The sequence below is a fragment of the Balaenoptera acutorostrata genome, chromosome 12 (genome assembly GCF_949987535.1).
Source record: "Balaenoptera acutorostrata chromosome 12, mBalAcu1.1, whole genome shotgun sequence".
Classification (NCBI taxonomy): domain Eukaryota; kingdom Metazoa; phylum Chordata; class Mammalia; order Artiodactyla; family Balaenopteridae; genus Balaenoptera; species Balaenoptera acutorostrata.
Genome location: NC_080075.1, coordinates 7,035,812 through 7,057,887, shown reverse-complemented (window position 1 = coordinate 7,057,887; position 22,076 = coordinate 7,035,812). Strand labels below are relative to the sequence as shown.

The window sequence follows — 22,076 nt, the reverse complement described above, 5'->3', positions numbered from 1 at the left end:
TCCAGGACTCCAAATTTTGTTCTCAGATGCACCAAAGACTATAAAACATCCTTTGTTAATGGTGGAGAATAAACAGCTTCTTATAAAACAAGACTTCATCATCCAAGAGTTTACAGATTTATATCCAGTGCTTTGATTAAAAAAAGAAAAAAAGCCTGTTTTTGAGTCAAAAAAATGTTTCTCAAACCACTATAGAATAACAATTATGACTGTCTACTTTTTATTTTTATTACTGGGTTGAAAAAGGTGACTCTACAATGCCTACACCAGGAGGATATAATTCTACAAATAAGGGCCCAGCGTGACATTTATGAGAAAAGCCGAGTCCTCCTGCGCAAAGCTGATTGGTGCTCAGCCAATGGGCTTCAGGGCGTTGCAAATAAAGGCACCTTCTCCCCTGGGCTTGCCAGACGCAGGGCCGAGTGTTGTCTCTGCCTGTGGAACTTCGGGCAATGCTCAACTCCTATCCCAGCAGAACACATCTGTGGCCAGCAAGGAGAAACCGCACTTTGAAGATGAAACATCTTCTTGCCCAATTCCCGTACATCTTGGCCGTTTATTGCTTCTGCCTACTACAGATTCCCTCCTCAGGTAAGGGGACCCCTTCAACAGACCCCAGCTGGCCTGAGCTCTAAGGAAGACTGGGACAGACCTTGACCTTTCAGGACACTCCTGGAGGGAGTCTAGCTTGATTCCCTCACACCCTCATTTCTACCCTTTGGAAATGGCTTCCATCAGAGAGGATGGGCAGAGCTAGATGCCACAGCCTTTTACCAAAGGAGGTTACTTTCCCCTGTGGAACTGCCTTTAAACAGCTCCTGTCCCAAGGCTGGCCCCAGGATTTGCCGCTGAAATTGTGAGGAATGTGAGTCGGGGGACGACTCCAACGTGTTAGCCATTTGGGCTCCTGGAATTCTGAAGAGATGAGAGCAGAGACGAGCTTACAAGTCCCAAAGACTGAGGATTGAGCAACAGTTGGAGAAGGGCGGTGTGGGAGCGAGCACAGGGAAAGGGAATCGTCTCCTAGCTTCTCCTGTGGGCCTGGCGGGGAAGGTGAGGGGGTTGGGCGGGGTGGGGGAGAGGCCCAGGGAGCGCAGCTGAGGCCCCGTGTCTTCCAAGACTTGGGCGCTGTCCGAAGTGCTGACCGGACGCGGGTGTCTCTTCACCAAATTCTGAGAATCAGTGCTTTTGTAGGGAACAGGGGTTGGGTATGGGGTCCCTAGTCGAAATTTGTTACCCATCTCCAGGTAACTCGCTATATGATGCAGGATGTGGTGGAAGCTCCAGTTGGAAACACAGATTATTTCAAAATTTTAGAATTTTCCATTAGAATTTTGGTTTCAGGGAGTAGAAAATCTTTGAAAATATATTCAAACAGAAAATATATTTCAAATAGCATGCTTGTTTTGCCATGTCCTGTAGTGTAATCACAAAGCCTAGGCATTGCAAGGAAACGTGGAGGTCATCTAGTTTAAACTCTCAGGAGAGCAGGGATCGCCTCTATGATTTCCCTAGTTGATTACTTTCAGTGACGCCCAACTCACTACCAGCCAAAGTCAGCCAGTAGCCGCCTCCCCTGGTTTCCAATAGAATCTTGTTTTGGAAATGTCTTACTATCTTTTATTTACCTGTCTATGTATTTATATCCACGTCCCTCTTTTTCCAATTTAATTTTCTGTTCCCTGAGGATAAGGTCCCTATGGTATTTATCATTGTATTGTTAGCACAGAACCTCTTAATAATTCCTTATAAGATTGGTTTGAATTTCTTTTCATTTTTGAATAGCTCCAATCATCACAAACTTCCTTACACTGAGCTGAAATCTGATCACATGCAACTTCTAACCACTAGCCCTAGTTCTGCCCTTCGGGGATATACAGAATAAGACTAATATTTCTTATGACAGTTCTCAAAATAGTTGATGGCAGTTAACACACACTTCCTAATTTTTCCCTTTGCCAAAGAACACTGTGCTCAGTTCCTTTAACTGACAACAAATCCTATCATTTCAAGTAGGACTATTACCTTTCAAGGTTGGGACACTATTTTTTCAATCCAGCACGAGATTGCCTCAGCTTTTTCTTGGCTCATAGTGAGACTGCAGGGAGCAAAATATCACTCAGTACTTTTTAAAAAAATACTACTCTTGAGCCAGATATTCCCTCAGATTTTTAAAATCTAAAGTCAGGGTCTTATATTTATCCCATTTAATTTCATCTTCTTAGTTCTGACATATCCAGTTGATTCTTTCAGTGGCAGTATTAGCTTTTCCTCCAAGTGTTGTGTGACATGCAAATGAGATGAAGACTTCATCTAGGTCAGATAAAAGTTGACTGGTATGGGGTTCAGCTGCACGCCAGCAGCAACCTTCCCCATATCCCTATTCCTGAAGAGTCTGATGAAGCAGAGAGACAGGTATCCCTACTTCTTAAAAGTTCCAAGAGTGACTCTGATGCATATACTTATTGACACCATCTCTTGTAGCCTGTCCTTATATATTCCATCAAAATATTACCAAAAGTGGGGTCCAGCTGCTCACCACTCAAAAGCCAATACAGAGGCAAGGTTGGTGGAAAGGAAAGCTTCCTTTATTTCAGGTGCTGGCAATAGAGCAGGGGAGGGTGGACAAAGGCCTGTCCAAAGGCCGACTCCCCAGCCCCCCACCCCGACAATCAGTGGGCAAGAGCTTTTATAGATGGAGGGAGGGGGCTACTTGCAGAAACAGTACAGTCAGCTCTGACAGTAATCTTGAAATTGGTCATGTGGTGGTCTGACCAGCATCATCTTGATTGTTTTAAGTATAGTTAATCTTCAGTTCTCGGGTTGGGTTGTTCCCATTTCCTTGAGGCCAGTTCTCAGAATTGTGGCAGCTTATGTCATGGCTACAGTCTGGTCATCATGTAGTTAACTTCTTCCACCTGATGGAGGTTTTAGTATCTACAAGACAGCTCACAGGATATGGCTCAGAATATTACCTATAGCCTTTGAGAAGGAACTAAAGGTCCTTGACTTTGCTTAATGACTAAACTATTTTTATTTAGTCTTTTTGGGCTGTTTTCTTTTGTTTCTGCATTTTCTCACTTCTCGGATTAAACTTATCTTTTGGCTAAAGTTTTTCTACAGACAAAAAGCAGGAGGAGGACATGAGGGGGCAAGGACCACAGGGCCCTGATCCATTTCAAAAATACAAATTAAGTTGTTACCTAGGTAATTTTTTCCCTCTCTCCTAACTTGCTAACTCTTGTGCTGCTAACTCCTGGTAAATAAAAACCATGCAATATTTAATAAACTTTGGTAAAAATCTCAGATTTGCTAGTGGTAGGTAGAGGAGTGTTTTCTTTAACAATCCTTCTAACAACATGGTATTAATAGAATCCCTGTATGCTTTTCATGGTAAAGATTTAAAAGTTAATGCTGGACTTTCCTGGTGGTCCAGTGGTTAAGAATCCATCTTGCAATGCAGGGGACACCGGTTTGATCCCTGGTCGGGGAACTAAGATCCCACACGCTGCAGGGCAACTAAGCCCATGCACCACAGCTAGAGAGGAGCCCACGTGCTGCAACTAAGACCCGATGCAGCCAATAAATAAATAAATAAATAAATATTAAAAAAAATAAAAGTTAACGCTACAACCTCTTTTCTCCTAATAGAGATTTTTATGATTTCTCACAATAGGATTTCCTCAACCTTTAGCTGATCCTCCAGATGGCTTGGATATTGTGAAGCTTGAGGTACACCACTGTTCAGTAATGTGAGATTTTTATTTAGCCTTAGCCTTGAAACTATCACGGGGATAATGTTCACTTAAAACTATTTTAAGATCAGATTCTTGGCTGCAGCAGAAACTCACTGTTTTCATTTTCATGGCTTCATTTAAGTCATCTTGGGAGTTGTGTTGAAATTCATGGCCACTGTGTGAGAAGATAATGCAACGTTCATAAATGAGACAACTTTAGAATTTAATTTTAATGTTAATTCTATTGATTAGGGAATTTGTACTTATCTTTGATTCATTTTCCTCATTTTTAGCGGCTGGCATATTGGGCAACTCTTTCTAGACAACCTAAGGTAAAAAAATTAATATACATATGGTAATTTTTTAATTTATAACAGTGCACCTGCTTACACCATAATTGATATCTGTAAATAAGCATACTCTTTTGCTACCTACAGGAGAATTCTGTGTGTATGTGTAAGTGTGTGTGTAAGAATACAGTTTTAGGAAATAACAAGTGAATCTCCTAAATATAAATGACCATAAAATATTGGTAGTTCATCTGCATTCTTACAGTGATCATAATCACATATACATATCATATGCATGATCACGTATATACATAAAATTACATGTCATGTGGGGATACAGTAGTGATCCAAACAGACCAAATTACCTGCTCTCATGGAACTTATATTCTAGTTGGGGAAGTAGTCTCCAAGATAGATAGATAAAATTTTTAAAATATTTTTTTCTCTAAAAAGAAAAAAACATAAAGCAAGGAAGGTGCATATGAAATCTTGAGAGTTGGTGTTCATCACCTGGAAAATCATCTTCAAATTCCTTGTTATTTTTTGGTTTTTTGGCTTGAAAAGTAATGGTATAAAGTTGATGAACATGATAACAAAAATCTATTGCCTATTGGGGCCCAATAGGTGTCCAGAACACACACACACACACAAACACACACACACACTTCTGTGGACAGATGCTGACAAAGAGACCGGAAGTTGTAAAAATAGTAAATACTTTCTGCTGATTTAGAAATGGTGATCATAAGGAAACAGAAAGTTAATGTCCACTGAGCCTCTGCTATGAGTAATTTTGGTTCATTATTTTGTGTGTGTGTGTGTGTGTGTGCCCATATGCACGTGTGTACATGTACATGCATAACAGAGAGAGAAAGATAGAATACGTAAGTATTGGTTACTGCAGAAACCCTCCACAAAGGTTGCAGGAAGGTGTACCCACAGCAACAAAATTAGACATGTTACTAACAACTTTCATTTCTGTCTTGATTGGAGTTTGAGCTGATTCAACAATGTTTAGATGTAAATGAGATGAGATCAATAGTAACCAGATATTTACAACATCATTCACAGTACCTCTTTGAGTAGGATATGCTGCCGATACAGCTTTTCCTGGGCTGTCATCCATGCAGACAGAACAGGGTGGTGTTCTAACAAGGATTTAGAAATTAAAAGCTGGACTTTCTGCAAGAACAGTGAAGATTCATGTAGAAAGCTTTTAGGGAAAAAATTTGGTCAATATGAACCAACCCTAAAAAAACTGAATTATAGGGTATGCCCAGCAGCAAATTAAAATTTGCAGTCATTATTTTATCCCACCTCTTAGTTAGATGGCTATCTGGGAATTGATTAGGGTATTGCTTCAATGCATCATAGAGTATGTTTTTCCCCTGAAGATTGAAAAGGTAAAATAAGATTAAGTTTTAAAATAATGATATTGCTGGCAACTTTCCTTTTAGCAAGATTCTGCATCAACTATAGTCTTATTAAGTTTGTATAATGGATTTCTTTTTAGAATGCCAATTTGTTTCATAATATTCAGGTAAATCAGGAAGGTCCCCGGTGTAACTTCTACTGGAAACCTGCCGCAGTAAAATTCCACATGACTTACCCTCATCATTTTCTTTCCAGGATAATCAAGACATATACAAAAGGGTGAGTACCACCAGCCTAGTAACAAGAGCATGCAACTACCACATTTACAGCAAGTGACGCTTAGAATTAAAATCAACCTTTTTTTCTCTTATTTAGTTTTTATTTCATTACTCCAGAACTCAGGAGCCGACGCATCCAGTTAAAACTGGGGTCAGTATTTTATCGTAATCATCTTTCTGTAAAAGTCACTCTCCTCTGCATGCCTTTGTCCTTTCCCATTTAATATATGCAGATAAGTAGAAAAACAGGGGCCTTCCAGAAACTCTGGGTAATAGCTTTCTAGGTGCTTTTTCCTGGGGCTGCAGGGATTCTCTCTCTCCCTCTCTGGGGAAGAGGTTGGGGGAGGTTGACAGATCTGAAAAGCTAGAGAATAAATGCAGAAAAGGAAAAATTAGTAAGAAATAACTTTTTATTATTCACTTAAACAGATGTACAAGAAGCCTGGTAAAGACTGAGCTCTATTTACATTGCTCCATATTACCTTCTGTGATTTAAATTCTGAAAAGAGCTTTGTGAAGTGTGAAGTACCACATTCCCAATAGTGATCCGTGGGTGTGCATCTTTCGTCACTGTCACAGTGTGTATGTGCTGTGGGAATAAAAAGCATCACCTCTAACTTTCTTATTATAAATTGGAGTTACCCTCAGGAACAGATTGTTGAAGTGAATTTCTGCAGGGTATGATTTGGAGAATATTGGGAAGGTCATAGAATAGAATTTTTAGTAGAATTTCAATCCAGTCACAATGATTGAAATTCTACTATTAGAAAGTCATTTATTTATATAGTCAAGGCTTTCCAAGTCTTCAGAAAGATCCTTAAAATAAACAAGTACCAAGCAAAATGTTTTTCCCTTTGAGGCAAAGACACAAGAGTAGTATAGATTTAGTACTGGGGATCAGGTAAGGATGCGAATAGTATCAAGACAGGCCATGGGCACTGCAAGTAGAGAAGGGTCAAAAATGGAAGGGAAAAGAGAAAGACAAATACCATATGATATCATTTATATGTGGAGTCTAAAATATGGCACAAATGAACCTATCTACAAAACAGAAGCTGACTCACAGACATAGAGAACAGACTTGTGGTTGCCAAGGGGTGTGGGGACGGGGGAAGGATGGAGTGGGAGTTTGGGGTTGGCAGATGAAAACTATTACATTTATTAGAATGGATAAACAACAAGGTCCTACCGTAGAGCACAGGGAACTCTATTCAATATCCTGTGATAAACCATAATGGAAAAGAATACGAAAAAAAGAATATATATGTGTATAATTGTCACTTTGGTATACAGCAGAAATTAACACAACATTGTAAATCAAATATAGTTCAATAAAAAAAAAAATTCTTTCTAGCCTAAAAAAGAAAAAAAAAAAAAGAAAAGAAGATGGAAGGGAAAAGATAAACTCCATGTCTGTGACACGAATTAACTTTTACTCTGAGCCAAAACACTCAGGGAGGATTCACAGGCCTAGATAAGACAGGGTATGTATGTCTGAGTGTGTGCGGGCGGTCACGGATGAGACCTACAGGAAAATAAAATGCATGGGGGCGGTGGTTATGCATGCTGCCCTTCCACCTCGCCCCTTAGATAAGGAGAGCACACCTGGGGAGCCAGAGAGGATCTTCATGGAGATGCTTCTTTGAGATGATGCACTCCACACTAGAAGGACTGAATGTTTGGGATTAATGCAGATACAAGTCTGTTTTACCCTAAGGGAATATTTTTTAAGTGATGTGTTGGAATGAAATGTGCTAGCAAGGCAGGCGGTTCTTTATTGAAATCATAAAATTTCAGGCTTAGGCTCGGAAATGGATTTTACTCTGAAAATTAAACACATTTGTAAGGGGGTGAGCAGACAGGAATGCACACAGCCCTGAGCCTGGGCCCGGCGCTGTCTGACCCTCACCGCCTCTTTGCCGCAGTTTCCTCCTGTGCGTTCTCTAATGCGTCTGGCTGCCAAGCTCGCCAACCAAAGGATGAAAAGATTTCGGCAGCGCGTATGTACTTTTTCCTTCCACCATATTTTTATGCCACTAAAAGTTCACTTAAATGGTGAATGCCTGTTGTCCCCTTGGGGCTCACTGTTGTTTTCTCCTTGTACAAGCTCCACACAGTGGCTGCAGGGCAGGGAATGGGGGAGAGGGGCTGTGGTCCAGCTCCGTGACCATCGTCTCCTCGTCTGCGCTCTTCATCTTTTTCCATTTTAGTTTTTGTGTTGTTTTTTCACTTTCCCTATCCCTTCCTCTTCCTCCTCGTGACATAGACACTTGCCTTGATCATATACTCTGCTTCCCATTGTCCCACCTGTCTTTTTATTCTTATCGCAGAGCTTTGTTTCTTAAAAAAAAAAAAAAAAGCTCTGAAACTAACACAACATTGTAAATCAACTATACTCTAATATAAAATTAAATTAAAAAAACAAGACATATTTTAATTAAAAAAATTTAAGTTTAGAAATGACTAGTTTCAATAATAGCTGAACCTGTTCAAAATGTCCATCAAGGTTTTGTTGCGTGGTAGCAAAACAAAGAAAAACACAATTTTTTGGACACTGTGAGTCCAAGTAGGGTGAACGACTCATCCCAGTTTGCCCAGGACGTTCCTGGGTTTAGCTCTGAAAATGCCAAGACCCCAGAAAATCGCTCACTTCCTGAGAAACCCATTGGTCATCCTAAGCACAGGCCACAGTTTGCTTGGATACTGGTGTCAGACTTCCAGGTTGAGTCTGCCTCCATCATTGGGCCAGATCCACAAGCAAAGACGAGCTGAAGAAGCTGAAATGGCATATCCTTGAAAATCTGCCTAAACCAGGAGTCAATTTCAAGTCGAGGCTGTTGGGAAGAACAAGCAAGTTTAACATTGTCCTGGACCCTAAGGGTAACCCAACCAAGAAAACACACTTGCCTTCCTGAACAGAAAATTGTAATTGGCTGCATGGTTAGCTGTTTTCTTGGAAGGCATTTTGCATCTGACTTCCGGCTACCTTAGAATGGAATCAGGGACGGGCAGGATCACAGTACCCTGCAAGCCTCGGGGATGAGTTTCCTATTAAATGAACCTGGGCCTCATTCCTTCACAGGATTCCGGTGCTGCTGCAGAGGATTTTACCAAGAAGGTATGCAAGCCCTGAGCAAGCACCACCCCCCAAAAAAGATCTACTTCTCAAAGAGAGAAGGACGGGGGGAGTGCTTGGAGCCAGGCCACCTTGCAGCCCCTTTAGATCACTTCTGGAAAGAACTGGTCTCACACTATGCCCTAAAATTATCTGAGGCTGAGCATCTAATTTTGGGTTTCCCTGGGCTTGTCCTGGAGCAGAAAGGAATCATGGAGCGATGCCCTTGGATGATACTATTTCATCTCCATTCTTACAGATGCGTCACCTGGGGCCATCTGCCCCTGGAGATTTGCTTTCTGGCTCAGGGGTCCACAGGCCAGTTGTGCAAACTTGGGGAGGGGTGCAGCATCTGTGCTTCTCCAAGTTGACCGTGCACCATAAACACCTGGGACCTTGTTAAAATTCAGACGGCTGGGCCCCAACCCCAGAGATTCAGTGGGCACCTGAGAGTTTGCATGTCTAACAAGTTCCCAGGTGTCGTTGATGTTTTGGGTCTGGGGACCACACTTTGAAAACCACTACCATAGACATCTTTGAAAGACCTTCGGCACAGCGCGGTTGCGTAATGGTTTGTGTTTTTATGTTGCAGGATCACACTGCCACCTTGGAAAGACCATTTTTCCTTTTCAGGGTAAAGCATATTTCCTCTTCTCTGTTTTTCACCCCGATTCTCTCCTACCGCCTCAATTATGGAGTTACTGCAGTATGAGCCCAGCCAGGCCCCCATGGCGAACTTGTGAATCATTAGGGGAACTTTCTCACCCTTACTTAGGGGATGACTCGATGCTTGGAAAGGAAAGGGTCCAGCTGGACACATGCTGCGCGCACCAAGGCTCTGGGAGGAGCTCAGGGGCGGGAGGCGGGAGTTCTGCTGATGGACAGACGCGCGGGCCAACCAAAGTCGGAGTCCGTGTTCCAGAGCCTGAAGGTCCGGGACGCACAGCCCCAGATCAGTGGAAATAGGAGTCTAGGCGTCCTTTTCCCCAGGGAACTTGGAGCTTCTTGCAAAGGTCACAGTCACAGATGATCTTTTAATTCTTGATCTACCACTCCCTAGCTGTTTCACCCCCTAGATCTTCAGTGTTTGCATCAGAAAAACGTGTGAATCAGACTAGACGTGTGCTCTCCATCTGCATTCTGTGGTCATTGGTGCTAAGAGATGCTCTGCAAAGATCAAATACGATCGAAAACACTGCACCTGACACTCTCCGAGGTTTACAGAGCATACCATGTCCTGCAGGAAACAACCTGTTTAACTTGGCTCAGTCATACTTTTCCCAAATCCCCATGACATCCCAAGTACACCTTTTAAATCTGCATGCCCTACTAGTGGTTGTTTTCTGGAAAGTACTTGCAGAAACAGTGGGTCTCCATGATGTCTTTAGGGTGAGAAGTCCTGTGATGCGTCGTTTAGGGATCGTCCTGCCACATAAACAGAGGCTAAGGGGTGGAGTGGTGGGGTGAGGGACAGTGTCAGGGTCATACGAGCAGCAAGGGTCCTGGAGCACTGCTCCAGAGGATCCACCGAGTAGCAGTGACTGGGGTTCCCCAGGTGAGCCCCCAGGGAAGCTGCTAATGCCTCAGTTAGGAGAACAGAGCCTTAGGTCGTAGGGAAAGGATCTGGAACCAAGAAACAGATTTCAGGCAGTTTGGTCTCAGTACTGTAAGCTGCTCCTTTTTTTTTCAGCCAAGGAATGGAAGAAACCTTGACCTTAGCACCTGGTAGGATCGTTCAAGGTCAGCCTCATTGCAGCTCTTCTCCTCCAAACAAATGTTATCTGTCTGACGTGGGGGAGTGAGAGGCAGCCGGAGGGGTGATAGTTCCAAGAAAGGGGGGCCATGTGAAACCCCTAAGGGGCGCCTCTGCCCCCTCCCTTTCCTGCTCTCAGCATCACAGAGACCCCACTGCAGCCTGGCACTGTCCCAAACAATGCAGCCTCTGCTTCATGCCAGCTCTTCGCAGGTGTGTTGTCTCCAGCAGTGGCTGTGAGAGGACAGACGCTCCACAGCTTTTGTGACTTCTCACCTGGCCCCTGTGATGAAGCAAAATCCACCCTGGTGTGCTTGGTGGGGAGAAGTTCTCTATAGTGGGAACATTTCCGATTAGAGCCAGGCCAGGCTGTTCCCTCCATTCAATGGGGCTCTGAGACCCGGGGGTGAAATCTGGGGAGATTTCTTGGCTTCTGGCCTGTGGCAGTTCAAGTCCCTGCACATGGGCAGCTCTGGGCCTCCTCTGTCTCTCATGTTGATGGGGTCTCAGGGACGTGAAGCCACTGTCCTTCAGAGGCATCCCAGCCTCCCTCCTGGAGCCCCTGGACCAACTGGCAGCGCCTGGGGCCCTGGCAGCCCCAGGTGCCTGAGAGAGCTGTCCAGATGCTGGGGAGTGTAGCCGCCCTGGCCAAACTGGGAAAGATGTTCCCTGAGGCCACAGCTCTCACGCTGGCCTAATGGCCTGATCAGTTACAGCAACACATCTTATGAGTACCAATTATGGGCATTTATGACATGCCAAATTGAGGTATTTTAAAATATGTTATATAGTAACATGACCCTGGGCCTCATCGCCATCCTGATAATGATTCAATCTGACCTGTACATTTTTCTATTTTCTTTTCAGAATTCAGCGGCAAAGGGAGTCTGGATCAGATGAGGCAACTGAGCATTTATTTTGAACAAACATCAAATTTCTTTCTGTGAACAGTATTTAAAGAGAATTCTCTTGCTCTCTATTCACTAGAATATTCAGTTGTGTAAAAAATAAAGTAGCATTGACACAACATTTTCATTTCTTATTTCTTTTTTTTTTTTTTCAATCAGTTCACTTTATTTATCTTTTTTTCTGAATAATAAACTAATACATGTTCCTTGTAGAAGAAATGTAGAAATTTCACAAAGGCCAAAGAAGAAAGAAAAATCACTCATAGCCCCAGTATAGAAACAAACACTATTAACATGTTACTGAGGTTCACTCCTATACTTTTCTTTTTTTTTTTTTTTTCCACACACACACACTGTATTTTATTTTTACAAGAGATAAATAGACTGACACCAAGCATTGTACATGGATGACCACAACAAAAGCAACAATGATTGCAATTACCAAACATGAAACACACTCATACTATGTCATAATATTGACATTCAGTCCAGTAATCCTCCACTGTAACAGCTCCTTTACTTTGCAGTGAAAATTGATTTGTATATTCTTTGCCTCTGAGTCCTTGTGGGATTTTTTTTTTTTAATTCAGACAGAAAGTCACAAAAATTATACTCATCCTCATCAGTTCACTCAGTCCCATGTAATTAATTTTTTTTTTCATCTTGATCTTTTGTTAGCACTTTTATGAGTTCATCAGTTTTTCATTAGAGTTCTGAAAATGCTTATTCATTCAGTTCAGCAGTACAGTCAGTTACCAGAAACCTGTACTTGTCAGAGTCTTTTCCATGAATTTCTTGAAGATGAAACCCTTTTATAGGAACATATTTGCAAAATCATCAGAGTACACCCAGAACTGTCTGTAAATGACAAAAGACTTAAAAATGACCATGGTTAAAGATTTGATGAAAGTTCATAATAATGCAGTTGACAAGAAAATTAGCTATTTCTGAGATATACATTTTAAAGTAATAACTAGGATTATTACTTATAACATTATACCAGAACATATAAGATTTTTAGAAGTTTCCTGTAATGTCTGAAACATTTATATTAACATATTTCCATACATATTTCCATACAAATACAAATATAAGATTTTTAGAAATTTCATGTAATGTCTGAAACATTTATATTAACATATTTCCATACATATTTCCATACAAATACAAATATAAGATTTTTAGAAATTTCATGTAATGTCCGAAACATTTACATTAACATATTTCCATACAAATAACCCAATGAAAGTTTAGTATTAGTTGTTTTGTTTGTTTTTTTATACTGCAGGTTCTTATTAGGCATCAGTTTTATACACATCAGTGTATACATGTCAATCCCAATCGCCCAATTCAGCACACCACCATCCCCACCTCACCGCAGTTTTCCCCCCTTGGTGTCCATATGTCCATTCTCTACATCTGTGTCTCAACTTCTGCCCTGCAAACTGGCTCATCTGTACCATTTTTCTAGGTTCCACATACATGCATTAATATACGATATTTGTTTTTCTCTTTCTGACTTACTTCACTCTGTATGACACTCTCTAGATCCATCCAAGTCTCAACAAATGACTCAATTTCGTTCCTTTTTATGGCTGAGTAATATTCCATTGTATATATGTACCACATCTTCTTCATCCATTCGTCTGTTGATGGGCATTTAGGTTGCTTCCATAACCTGGCTATTGTAAATAGTGCTGCAATGAACATTCGGGTGCATGTGTCTTTTTGAATTACGGTTTTCTCTGGGTATATGCCCAGTAGTGGGATTGCTGGGTCATATGGTAATTCTATTTTTAGTTTTTTAAGGAACCTCCATATTGTTCTCCATAGTGGCTGTATCAATTTACATTCCCACCAACAGTGCAAGAGGGTTCCCTTTTCTCCACACCCTCTCCAGCATTTGTTGTTTGTAGATTTTCTGATGATGCCCATTCTAACAGGAGTGAGGTGATACCTCATTGTAGTTTTGATTTGCATTTCTCTAATAATTAGTGATGTTGAGCATCTTTTCATGTGCTTCGTGGCCGTCTGTATGTCTTCTTTGGAGAAATGTCTATTTAGGTCTTTTCCCCATTTTTGGATTGGGGTGTTTGTTTCTTTGATATTGAGCTGAATGAGCTGTTTATATATTTTGGAGATTAATCCTTTGTCCGTTGATTCATTTGCAAATATTTTCTCCCATTCTGAGGGTTGTCTTTTCGTCTTGTTTATGGTTTCCTTTGCTGTGCAAAAGCTTTGAAGTTTCATTAGGTCCCACTTGTTTATTTTTGTTTTTATTTCCATTACTCTAGGAGGTGGATCGAAAAAGATCTTGCTGTGATTTATGTCAAAGAGTGTTCTTCCTATGTTTTCCTCTAAGAGTTTTATAGTGGCCAGTCTTATATTTAGGTCTCTAATCCATTTTGAGTTTATTTTTGTGTATGGTGTTAGGGAGTATTCTAATTTCATTCTTTTACATGTAGCTGTCCAGTTTTCCCAGCACCACTTATTGAAGAGACTGTCTTTTCTCCATTGTATATCTTTGCCTCCTTTGTCATAGATTAGTTGACCAAAGGTGCGTGGGTTAATCTCTGGGCTTTCTATCTTGTTCCATTGATCTACGTTTCTGTTTTTGTGCCAGTACCATATTGTCTTGATTACTGTAGCTTTGTAGTATAGTCTGAAGTCAGGGAGTCTGATTCCTCCAGCTCCATTTTTTTGCCTCAAGACTGCTTTGGTTATTCGGGGTCTTTTGTGTCTCCATACAAATTTTAAGATGATTTGTTCTAGCTCCGTAAAAAATGCCATTGGTAATTTGATAAGGATTGCATTGAATCTGTAGATTGCTTTGGGTAGTATACTCATTTTCACAATGTTGATTCTTCCAATCCAAGAACATGGTATATCTCTCCATCTGTTGGTATCATCTTTAATTTCTTTCATCAGTGTCTTATAGTTTTCTGCATACAGGTCTTTTGTCTCCCTAGGTAGGTTTATTCCTAGGTATTTTATTCTTTTTGTTGCAATGGTAAATGGGAGTGTTTCCATAATTTCTCTTTCAGATTTTTCATCATTAGTGTAGAGGAATGCAACAGATTTCTGTGCATTAATTTTGTAACCTGCAACTTTACCATATTCATTAATTAGCTCTAGCAGTTTTCTGGTGGCAGTTTTAGGATTCTCTATGTATAGTATCATGTCATCCGCAAACAGTGACAGTTTTACTTCTTCTTTTCCAATTTGTATTCCTTTTATTTCTTTTTCTTCTCTGATTGCTGTGGCTAGGACTTCGAGAACTATGTTGAATAATAGTGGTGAGAGTGGACATCCTTGTCTCGTTCCTGATCTTAGAGGAAATGCTTTCAGTTTTTCACCATTGAGAATGATGTTTGCTATGGGTTTGTCATATATGGCCTTTATTATGTTGAGGTAGGGTCCCTCTATGCCCACTTTCTGGAGAGTTTTTATCATAAATGGGTGTTGAATTTTGTCAAAAGCTTTTTCTGCATCTATTGAGATGATCATATGGTTTTTATTCTTCAATTTGTTAATATGGTGTATCACATTGATTGATTTGCGTATATTGAAGAATCCTTGCATCCCTGGGATAAATCCCACTTGATCATGGTGTATGATCCTTTTAATGTGTTGTTGGATTCTGTTTGCTAGTATTTTGTTGAGGATTTTTGCATCTATATTCATCAGTGATATTGGTCTGTAATTTTCTTTTTTTGTAGTGTCTTTGTCTGGTTTTGGTATCAGGGTGATGGTGGCCTCATAGAATGAGTTTGGGAGAGTTCCTTCCTCTGCAATTTTTTGGAAGAGTTTGAGAAGGATGGGTGTTAGCTCTTCTCTAAATGTTTGATAGAATTCACCCGTGAAGCCATCTGGTCCTGGACTTTTGTTTGTTGGAAGATTTTTAATCACAGTTTCAATTTCATTACTTGTGATTGGTCTGTTCATATTTTCTGTTTCTTCCTGATTCAGTCTTGGAAGGTTATACCTTTCTAAGAATTTGTCCATTTCTTCCAGGTTGTCCATTTTATTGGCATAAAGTTGCTTGTAGTAGTCTCTTAGGATGTTTTGTATTTCTGCGGTGTCTGTTGTAACTTCTCCTTTTTCATTTCTGATTTTATTGATTTGAGTCCTCTCCCTCTTTTTCTTGATGAGTCTGGCTAATGGCTTATCAATTTTGTTTATCTTCTCAAAGAACCAACTTTTAGTTTTATTGATCTTTGCTATTGTTTTCTTTGTTTCTATTTCATTTATTTCTGCTCTGATCTTTATGATTTCTTTCCTTCTGCTAACTTTGGGTTTTGTTTGTTCTTCTTTCTCTAGTTTCTTTAGGTGTAAGGTTAGATTGTTTACTTGAGATTTTTCTTGTTTCTTTAGGTAGGCTTGTATAGCTATAAACTTCCCTCTTAGAACCGCTTTTGCTGCATCCCATAGGTTTTGGGTCGTCGTGTTTTCATTGTCATTTGTCTCTAGGTATTTTTTTATTTCCTCTTTGATTTATTCAGTGATCTCTTGGTTATTTAGTAACGTATTGTTTAGCCTCCATGTGTTTGTCTTTTTTACGTTTTTTCCCCTGTAATTCATTTCTAATCTCATAGCGTTGTGGTCAGAAAAGATGCTTGATATGATTTCAATTTTCTTAAATTTACTGAGGCTTGATTTGTGACCCAAGATGTGATCTATCCTGGAGAATGTTCCGTGCGCACTTGAGAAGAACGTGTAATCTGCCGTTTTTGGATGGAATGTCCTATATATATCAATTAAATCTATCTGGTCTATTGTGTCATTTAAAGCTTCTGTTTCCTTATTTATTTTCATTTTGGATGATCTGTCCATTGGTGTAAGTGAGGTGTTAAAGTCCCCCACTATTATTGTGTTACTGTCGATTTCCTCTTTTATAGCTGTTAGCAGTTGCCTTATGTATTGAGGTGCTCCTATGTTGGGTGCATATATATTTATAATTGTTATATCTTCTTCTTGGATTGATCCCTGGATCATTATGTAGTGTCCTTCCTTGTCTCTTGTAACATGCTTTATTTTAAAGTCTATTTTATCTGATATGAGTATAGCTACTCCAGCTTTCTTTTGATTTCCATTTGCATGGAATATCTTTTTCCATCCCCTCACTTTCAGTCTGTATGTGTCCCTAGGTCTGAAGTGGGTCTCTTGTAGACAGCATATATATGGGTCTTGTTTTTGTATCCATTCAGCCAGTCTATGTCTTTTGGTTGGGGCATTTAATCCATTCACGTTTAAGGTAATTATCGATATGTATGTTCCTATGACCATTTTCTTAATTGTTTTGGGTTTGTTTTTGTAGGTCCTTTTCTTCTCTTGTGTTTCCCACTTAGAGAAGTTCCTTTAGCATTTGTTGTAGAGCTGGTTTGGTGGTGCTGAATTCTCGTAGCTTTTGCTGGTCTGCAAAGCTTTTGATTTCTCCATCAAATCTAAATGAGATCCTTGCCGGGTAGAGTAATCTTGGTTGTAGGTTCTTCCCTTTCATCACTTTCAGTATATCATGCCCCTCCCTTCTGGCTTGCAGAGTTTCTGCTGAGAAATCAGCTGTTAACCTTATGGGAGTTCCCTTGTATGTTATTTGTCGTTTTTCCCTTGCTGCTTTCAGTAATTTTTCTTTGTCTTTAATTTTTGCCACTTTGATTACTATGTGTCTCGGCGTGTTTCTCCTTGGGTTTATTCTGTATGGGACTCTCTGCGCTTCCTGGACTTGGGTGGCTATTTCCTTTCCCATGTTAGGGAAGTTTTCGACTATAATCTCTTCAAATATTTTCTCTGGTCCTTTCTCTCTCTCTTCTCCTTCTGGGACCCCTATAATGCGAATGTTGTTGCGTTTAATGTTGTCCCAGAGGTCTCTTAGGCTGTCTTCATTTCTTTTCATTCTTTTTTCTTTAGTCTGTTCCGCAGCAGTGAATTCCACCATTCTGTCTTCCAGGTCACTTATCCGTTCTTCTGCCTCAGTTATTCTGCTATTGATTCCTTCTAGTGTAGTTTTCATTTCAGTTATTGTATTGGTCATCTCTGTTTGTTTGTTCTTTAATTCTTCTAGGTCTTTGTTAATCATTTCTTGCATCTTCTCAATCTTTGCCTCCATTCTTATTCCGAGGTCCTGGATCATCTTCACTATCATTATTCTGAATTCTTTTTCTGGAAGGTTGCCTATCTCCACTTCATTTAGTTGTTTTTCTGGGGTTTTTTCTTGTTCCTTCATCTGGTACATAGCCCTCTGCCTTTTCATCTTCTCTGTCTTTCTGTAACTGACCATTTCTTATTTCTTATCGGGTATATTTTTTAAGTAATAGGGTATGTATGATTAAAATGTGCTGGTTTTGGTGTTGTTTTATCATGTTCCGACAATCTTGTTATTGTCGATCGTTGAGAGCACAAGCCCGGGAGAGCCTGGCTGGCTTCAGATCCTGACTCTGCTTTTTAGCTGGTGGGATGGTGGGCTGGTCACTTCCATGGTAAAATAACAGCACCTTCACATCGTTTTTGAGATGACTGTGGAGATGGTCCACATAAGGGGCTTAGCATGATGGTACGTAGTGAGCACTCAGGGAGTGTTGACTCTAATTACATTTCAAAGAAGAGTTTTGTTACACAAATGGTACCAAAGGGACTTGCCCTATGGGAGCTGCTTCTATATTGCTGACCAAGGGCTTGAAGTTACAGCATTAAGTTAACGTATACCAACTCCAGTATGATCCAGCAATTCCACTCCTGGGCATATATCCAGACAAAACTATAATCTGAAAAGATACACATACCCCTATGTTCATGGCAGCACTATTTACAATAGCCAAGACATGGAAACAACCTAAATGTCCACCAACAGATGAATGGATAAAGAAGATGTGAGATATATATATATATATATATATATATATATATATATATATATACACACACAATGGAATATTACTCAGCCAAAAAAAAGGCTGAAATAATGCCATTTGCAGCAACATGGATGGACTTAGAGATTATCATACTAAGCTAAGTAAGTCAGAAAGAGAAAGACAAATACCATATGATATCACATATGTGTGGAATCTAAAATAGGACACAAATGAATATATCTATGAAACAGAAACAGAGTCACAGACATAGAGAACAGACTTGTGGTTGCCAAGCGGGAGAGGGGGTAGGGGAGGGATAGACTGGGAGTCTGGGATTAGCAGATGCAAACTAGTATATACAGGATGGATAAACAACAAGGTCCTACTGTATAGCACAGGGAACTCTATTCAATATCCTGTGATATTCCATGATGGAAAAGAATATGAAAAAGAATGTATATATATATATGTATATATACACACATATATGTATAACTGAATCACTTTGCTGTACAGCAGAAGTTAACATAACATTGTAAATCAACTATACTTCAATAAAATTAAAAAACTAACAAACAAAAAAAATCCCACATACCAAGCCCAGACTCCTCAAGAAACTATGAGGCTCAGGCCTTTACCTTCTCAGGTGCCTCCTCTATAAATGATATTTGAGGGGCGTGGACGCATGGAGGGGCCCCGACGATACATGCCATGAACCTACACTGCACTCAGCCTTCTTTCTTTGAAGCCTCTCAAGCTTCTCATCAAATTTAAGAGTCCTCCTTTTAAAATGTCATTTAGACATCCCACTTCTAGGACTAGGTTTTTATTTTCACCTTTATAAGCCTTTGCAATAAGTCTCAAGCCTATTGTCTGAAATAGAATATTTTAAGACCCCTCCGTAGACCCTGCCACAAAAGATGAGGTGAGCTAGCCCACTTCCATGAGACACTGCGCTGCGCGCAGGTCCAGTTGGTGAGATGGAGGTGCTGGCCCATAGGTCTTTCACTAAATGCCAGAGTCAGAATTCAAACCCAGGTTTAACTGGCTCCAATGTCTACAGTTCTTCACCACCATGGGCTGTCTCCCAGGGACACGGAATCAGCCCTTGGCTGGGGTCAAGAGTGAGATTGTTTTCCTCACTTTATATTTTAAAGGCATTGGGTCTTCACAGAACGAGTTGCCCAACCACACGTGAAATTGTTTACATCAGTCCTTTAGTTTGAAACTTTGGGCCTTTAGGATAATATGGTTAAAATAAGAAGAAAGAAAACAACTTTCAAGTCAATGATGAAAGATGAAAGACAAACAGTGAATGTACTAAATAAGTTAGACACCTAAGTAGAGTGATTTTTAGATCTATTATGAAGAGTATCCTAGCTGCCTTTAAAATGTCCTGAGTAGGATTTATTTTTATAATTAAAAAAATCACACTTTAACATACATTTGAAGTGATTAAAAGCATCAGATCATAATGCAATATCAAGGCATTATTTATACATGAGTTAATTAATAAGATATTTCCCTTTAGACCTTATTACATGCCTTCCATACATTGATGGTGCCACTTATGATTTGATCACACCTTCTACCCAGGGTCCCTCCATCTAGAATATCTTGTCACCGTTATGTTTTCCTCTAGTGCTGGGACAGTTAATGTTTGTGAATGTTGTGAAAAGACTGATGGTTTTTAATTAAAGTTAGACTGAACTGGGAAAAAAAAAAGAGTGAGATGGGATGAGGGTACAAGGTTGAGCTGCACATGAAGTTACAAAGCTACAACCGCTACCCCCTCAGCCCCTGACTTGTTAGGTAGAGATGGTATACCTAGTGCAAGATCAGAGTGAAGCAAGAGTTCATCATGGCCAAGGAATGCCAGAGCTATTCCTGATTTGGGGCCAAGGAGGGATCTGGATGAATTGGAGGAGGCTAAGCAGGGACCCTACCCAACCTCTGCTTGGAGTTTCAGATTCTTTTCCAATTCAACACGTTTAGGGAATTCCCTGGTGGTCCAGTGGTTAGCGTTCTGCACTTCCACTGCGGGGAACTAAGATCCTGCATGCCACGCAACGTGGCCAAAAAAACAAAAAACAAAAGAAAAACAAACAAAAAAACCCCCAACCATGTTTAGACTCTCTGGTTTTCTTAGTCTTTATAAAGGTATTTATCTTGTCTACCTCAATACATAAAAGAAACAAATTTTCCTGGCCCAAACAAACCCCATCCAAAGAGCTGGAAAAATACCTCTTCTGGAAAGGTTTATTTTTTTTGCTCAATTCTATGATCTCTTTGTTGACTCTTGGTATTTCAGTTTAATATTAAAACCATCAATTTCCCTCAAGAGATTAAGTCACAACCAATAGAAACCCTGAAGAAGAGGCAGTAGGACCTATTTTATTTATAGCCTTAGTCTTTGCCTTCCAGACATTGGTGAAATGGAACTTAGAGGGCTGCTGTAATCAAGCAGAGTCCAGAAGAAGAGGTTTCACTGCACAGCAGCTGCAGAGATGCTAGGGCTCTGGGCAGCCGGCTGGTAGACCATATGTCTGCAGGCTCGGAGGAGGGGTGGTTGAGGGAAGAGCCACCATTTGTCACCTTCCTAGGGAAAACTCACCTTGACCTGAAGCAGGTGAAGAAGAGTGGGGAGTGTCTGTGGGAAGGAAAGCCACAGGGGAGGAATTGGGGGTTTTTTTAAGATTTTTTTTTTGATGTGGACCATTTTTAAAGTCTGTATTGAATTTGTTACATTATTGCTTCTGTTTTCTGTTTTGGTTTTTTGGCCTTGAGGCATGTGGGATCTTAGCTCCCTGACCAAAGATTGAACCCACACCCCCTGCATTGGAAGGCGAAGTCTTAACCACTGGACCACCAGGGAAGTCCCCCAACTACTGATTTTAACTGTGCCCTTTCAAATTCCCTTTTCCTATCTCTGAGCAGGCAGCTCTCATATGTTTTCTAGATATACTGAGTTATTTAAGTCCAGTCTATTCCAACTGGCCTATCTAATTTAAATCTCATGCCCTCTGTATTCGTTTGCTAGGGCTGCCATAGCAAAGTGCCCCAGACTGGGGGGCTTACACAACAGAATTTTGTCTTCTCACAGTAGTGTGGGCTAGAAGTCTGACATCAAGGAGCTGGCAGGATTGGTTTCTTCCGAGGCTGCTCTCCTTGGCTCGTCTTCTCCCTGCATCGTCACGTGGCCTTCCTCTCGTATCTGTGTCCTAACACCCTCTTCTTTTTTTTTTTTTTTTTTTTAAAGGATTTTCTTATTTATTTATTTATTTATTTTTGGCTGTGTTGGGTCTTCGGTTCGTGCGAGGGCTTTCTCCAGTTGCGGCAAGCGGGGGCCACTCTTCATCGCGGTGCGGGGACCGCCCTTCATCGCGGTGCGCGGGCCTTTCTCTATCGCGGCCCCTCCCGTCGCGGGGCACAGGCTCCAGACGCGCAGGCTCAGCAATTGTGGCTCACGGGCCCAGCTGCTCCGTGGCATGTGGGATCTTCCCAGACCAGGGCTCGAACCCGTGTCCCCTGCATTAGCAGGCAGATTCTCAACCACTGCGCCACCAGGGAAGCCCCAACACCCTCTTCTTATAAGGATGCTTGTCATACATGATCACCTCTTAATTACCTCTTCAAATACAGTCACATTCTGAGGTACTGGGCATTAGGATTTCAACATACGAATTTGGGGGGTACACAGTACAGCCCATAACACCTTTCTGTACCCAGCGCAGGGGTGAGGAGGTGCACTGGGGAAGCAGGGAAGGTGGCCT

At 40.8% G+C, this 22,076-nt stretch overlaps 1 protein-coding gene across 1 annotated transcript; it reads left to right on the top strand.

Moving 5' to 3' along the window:
* Positions 1 to 515: 515 nt before the first annotated feature.
* Positions 516 to 10,523, top strand: NMS (neuromedin S). Its single transcript, XM_007197293.2, has 9 exons — positions 516 to 591; positions 3,677 to 3,732; positions 4,031 to 4,069; positions 5,657 to 5,680; positions 5,777 to 5,830; positions 7,605 to 7,679; positions 8,762 to 8,797; positions 9,387 to 9,428; positions 10,485 to 10,523. The coding sequence occupies exons 1-9, from the start codon at positions 516 to 518 to the stop codon at positions 10,521 to 10,523; spliced, it is 441 nt and encodes a 146-aa protein (XP_007197355.2).
* Positions 10,524 to 22,076: the final 11,553 nt, after the last annotated feature.

Excerpts from the sequence above, each read along its gene's own strand:
- NMS (XM_007197293.2), top strand. The coding sequence starts at position 516 with ATGAAACATCTTCTTGCCCAATTCCCGTACATCTTGGCCGTTTATTGC. Across the intron at positions 3,733-4,030 it reads TGGATATTGTGAAGCTTGAG|CGGCTGGCATATTGGGCAAC; the intron begins GTACACCACTGT and ends CCTCATTTTTAG. Across the intron at positions 5,681-5,776 it reads ATCAAGACATATACAAAAGG|TTTTTATTTCATTACTCCAG; the intron begins GTGAGTACCACC and ends TCTCTTATTTAG.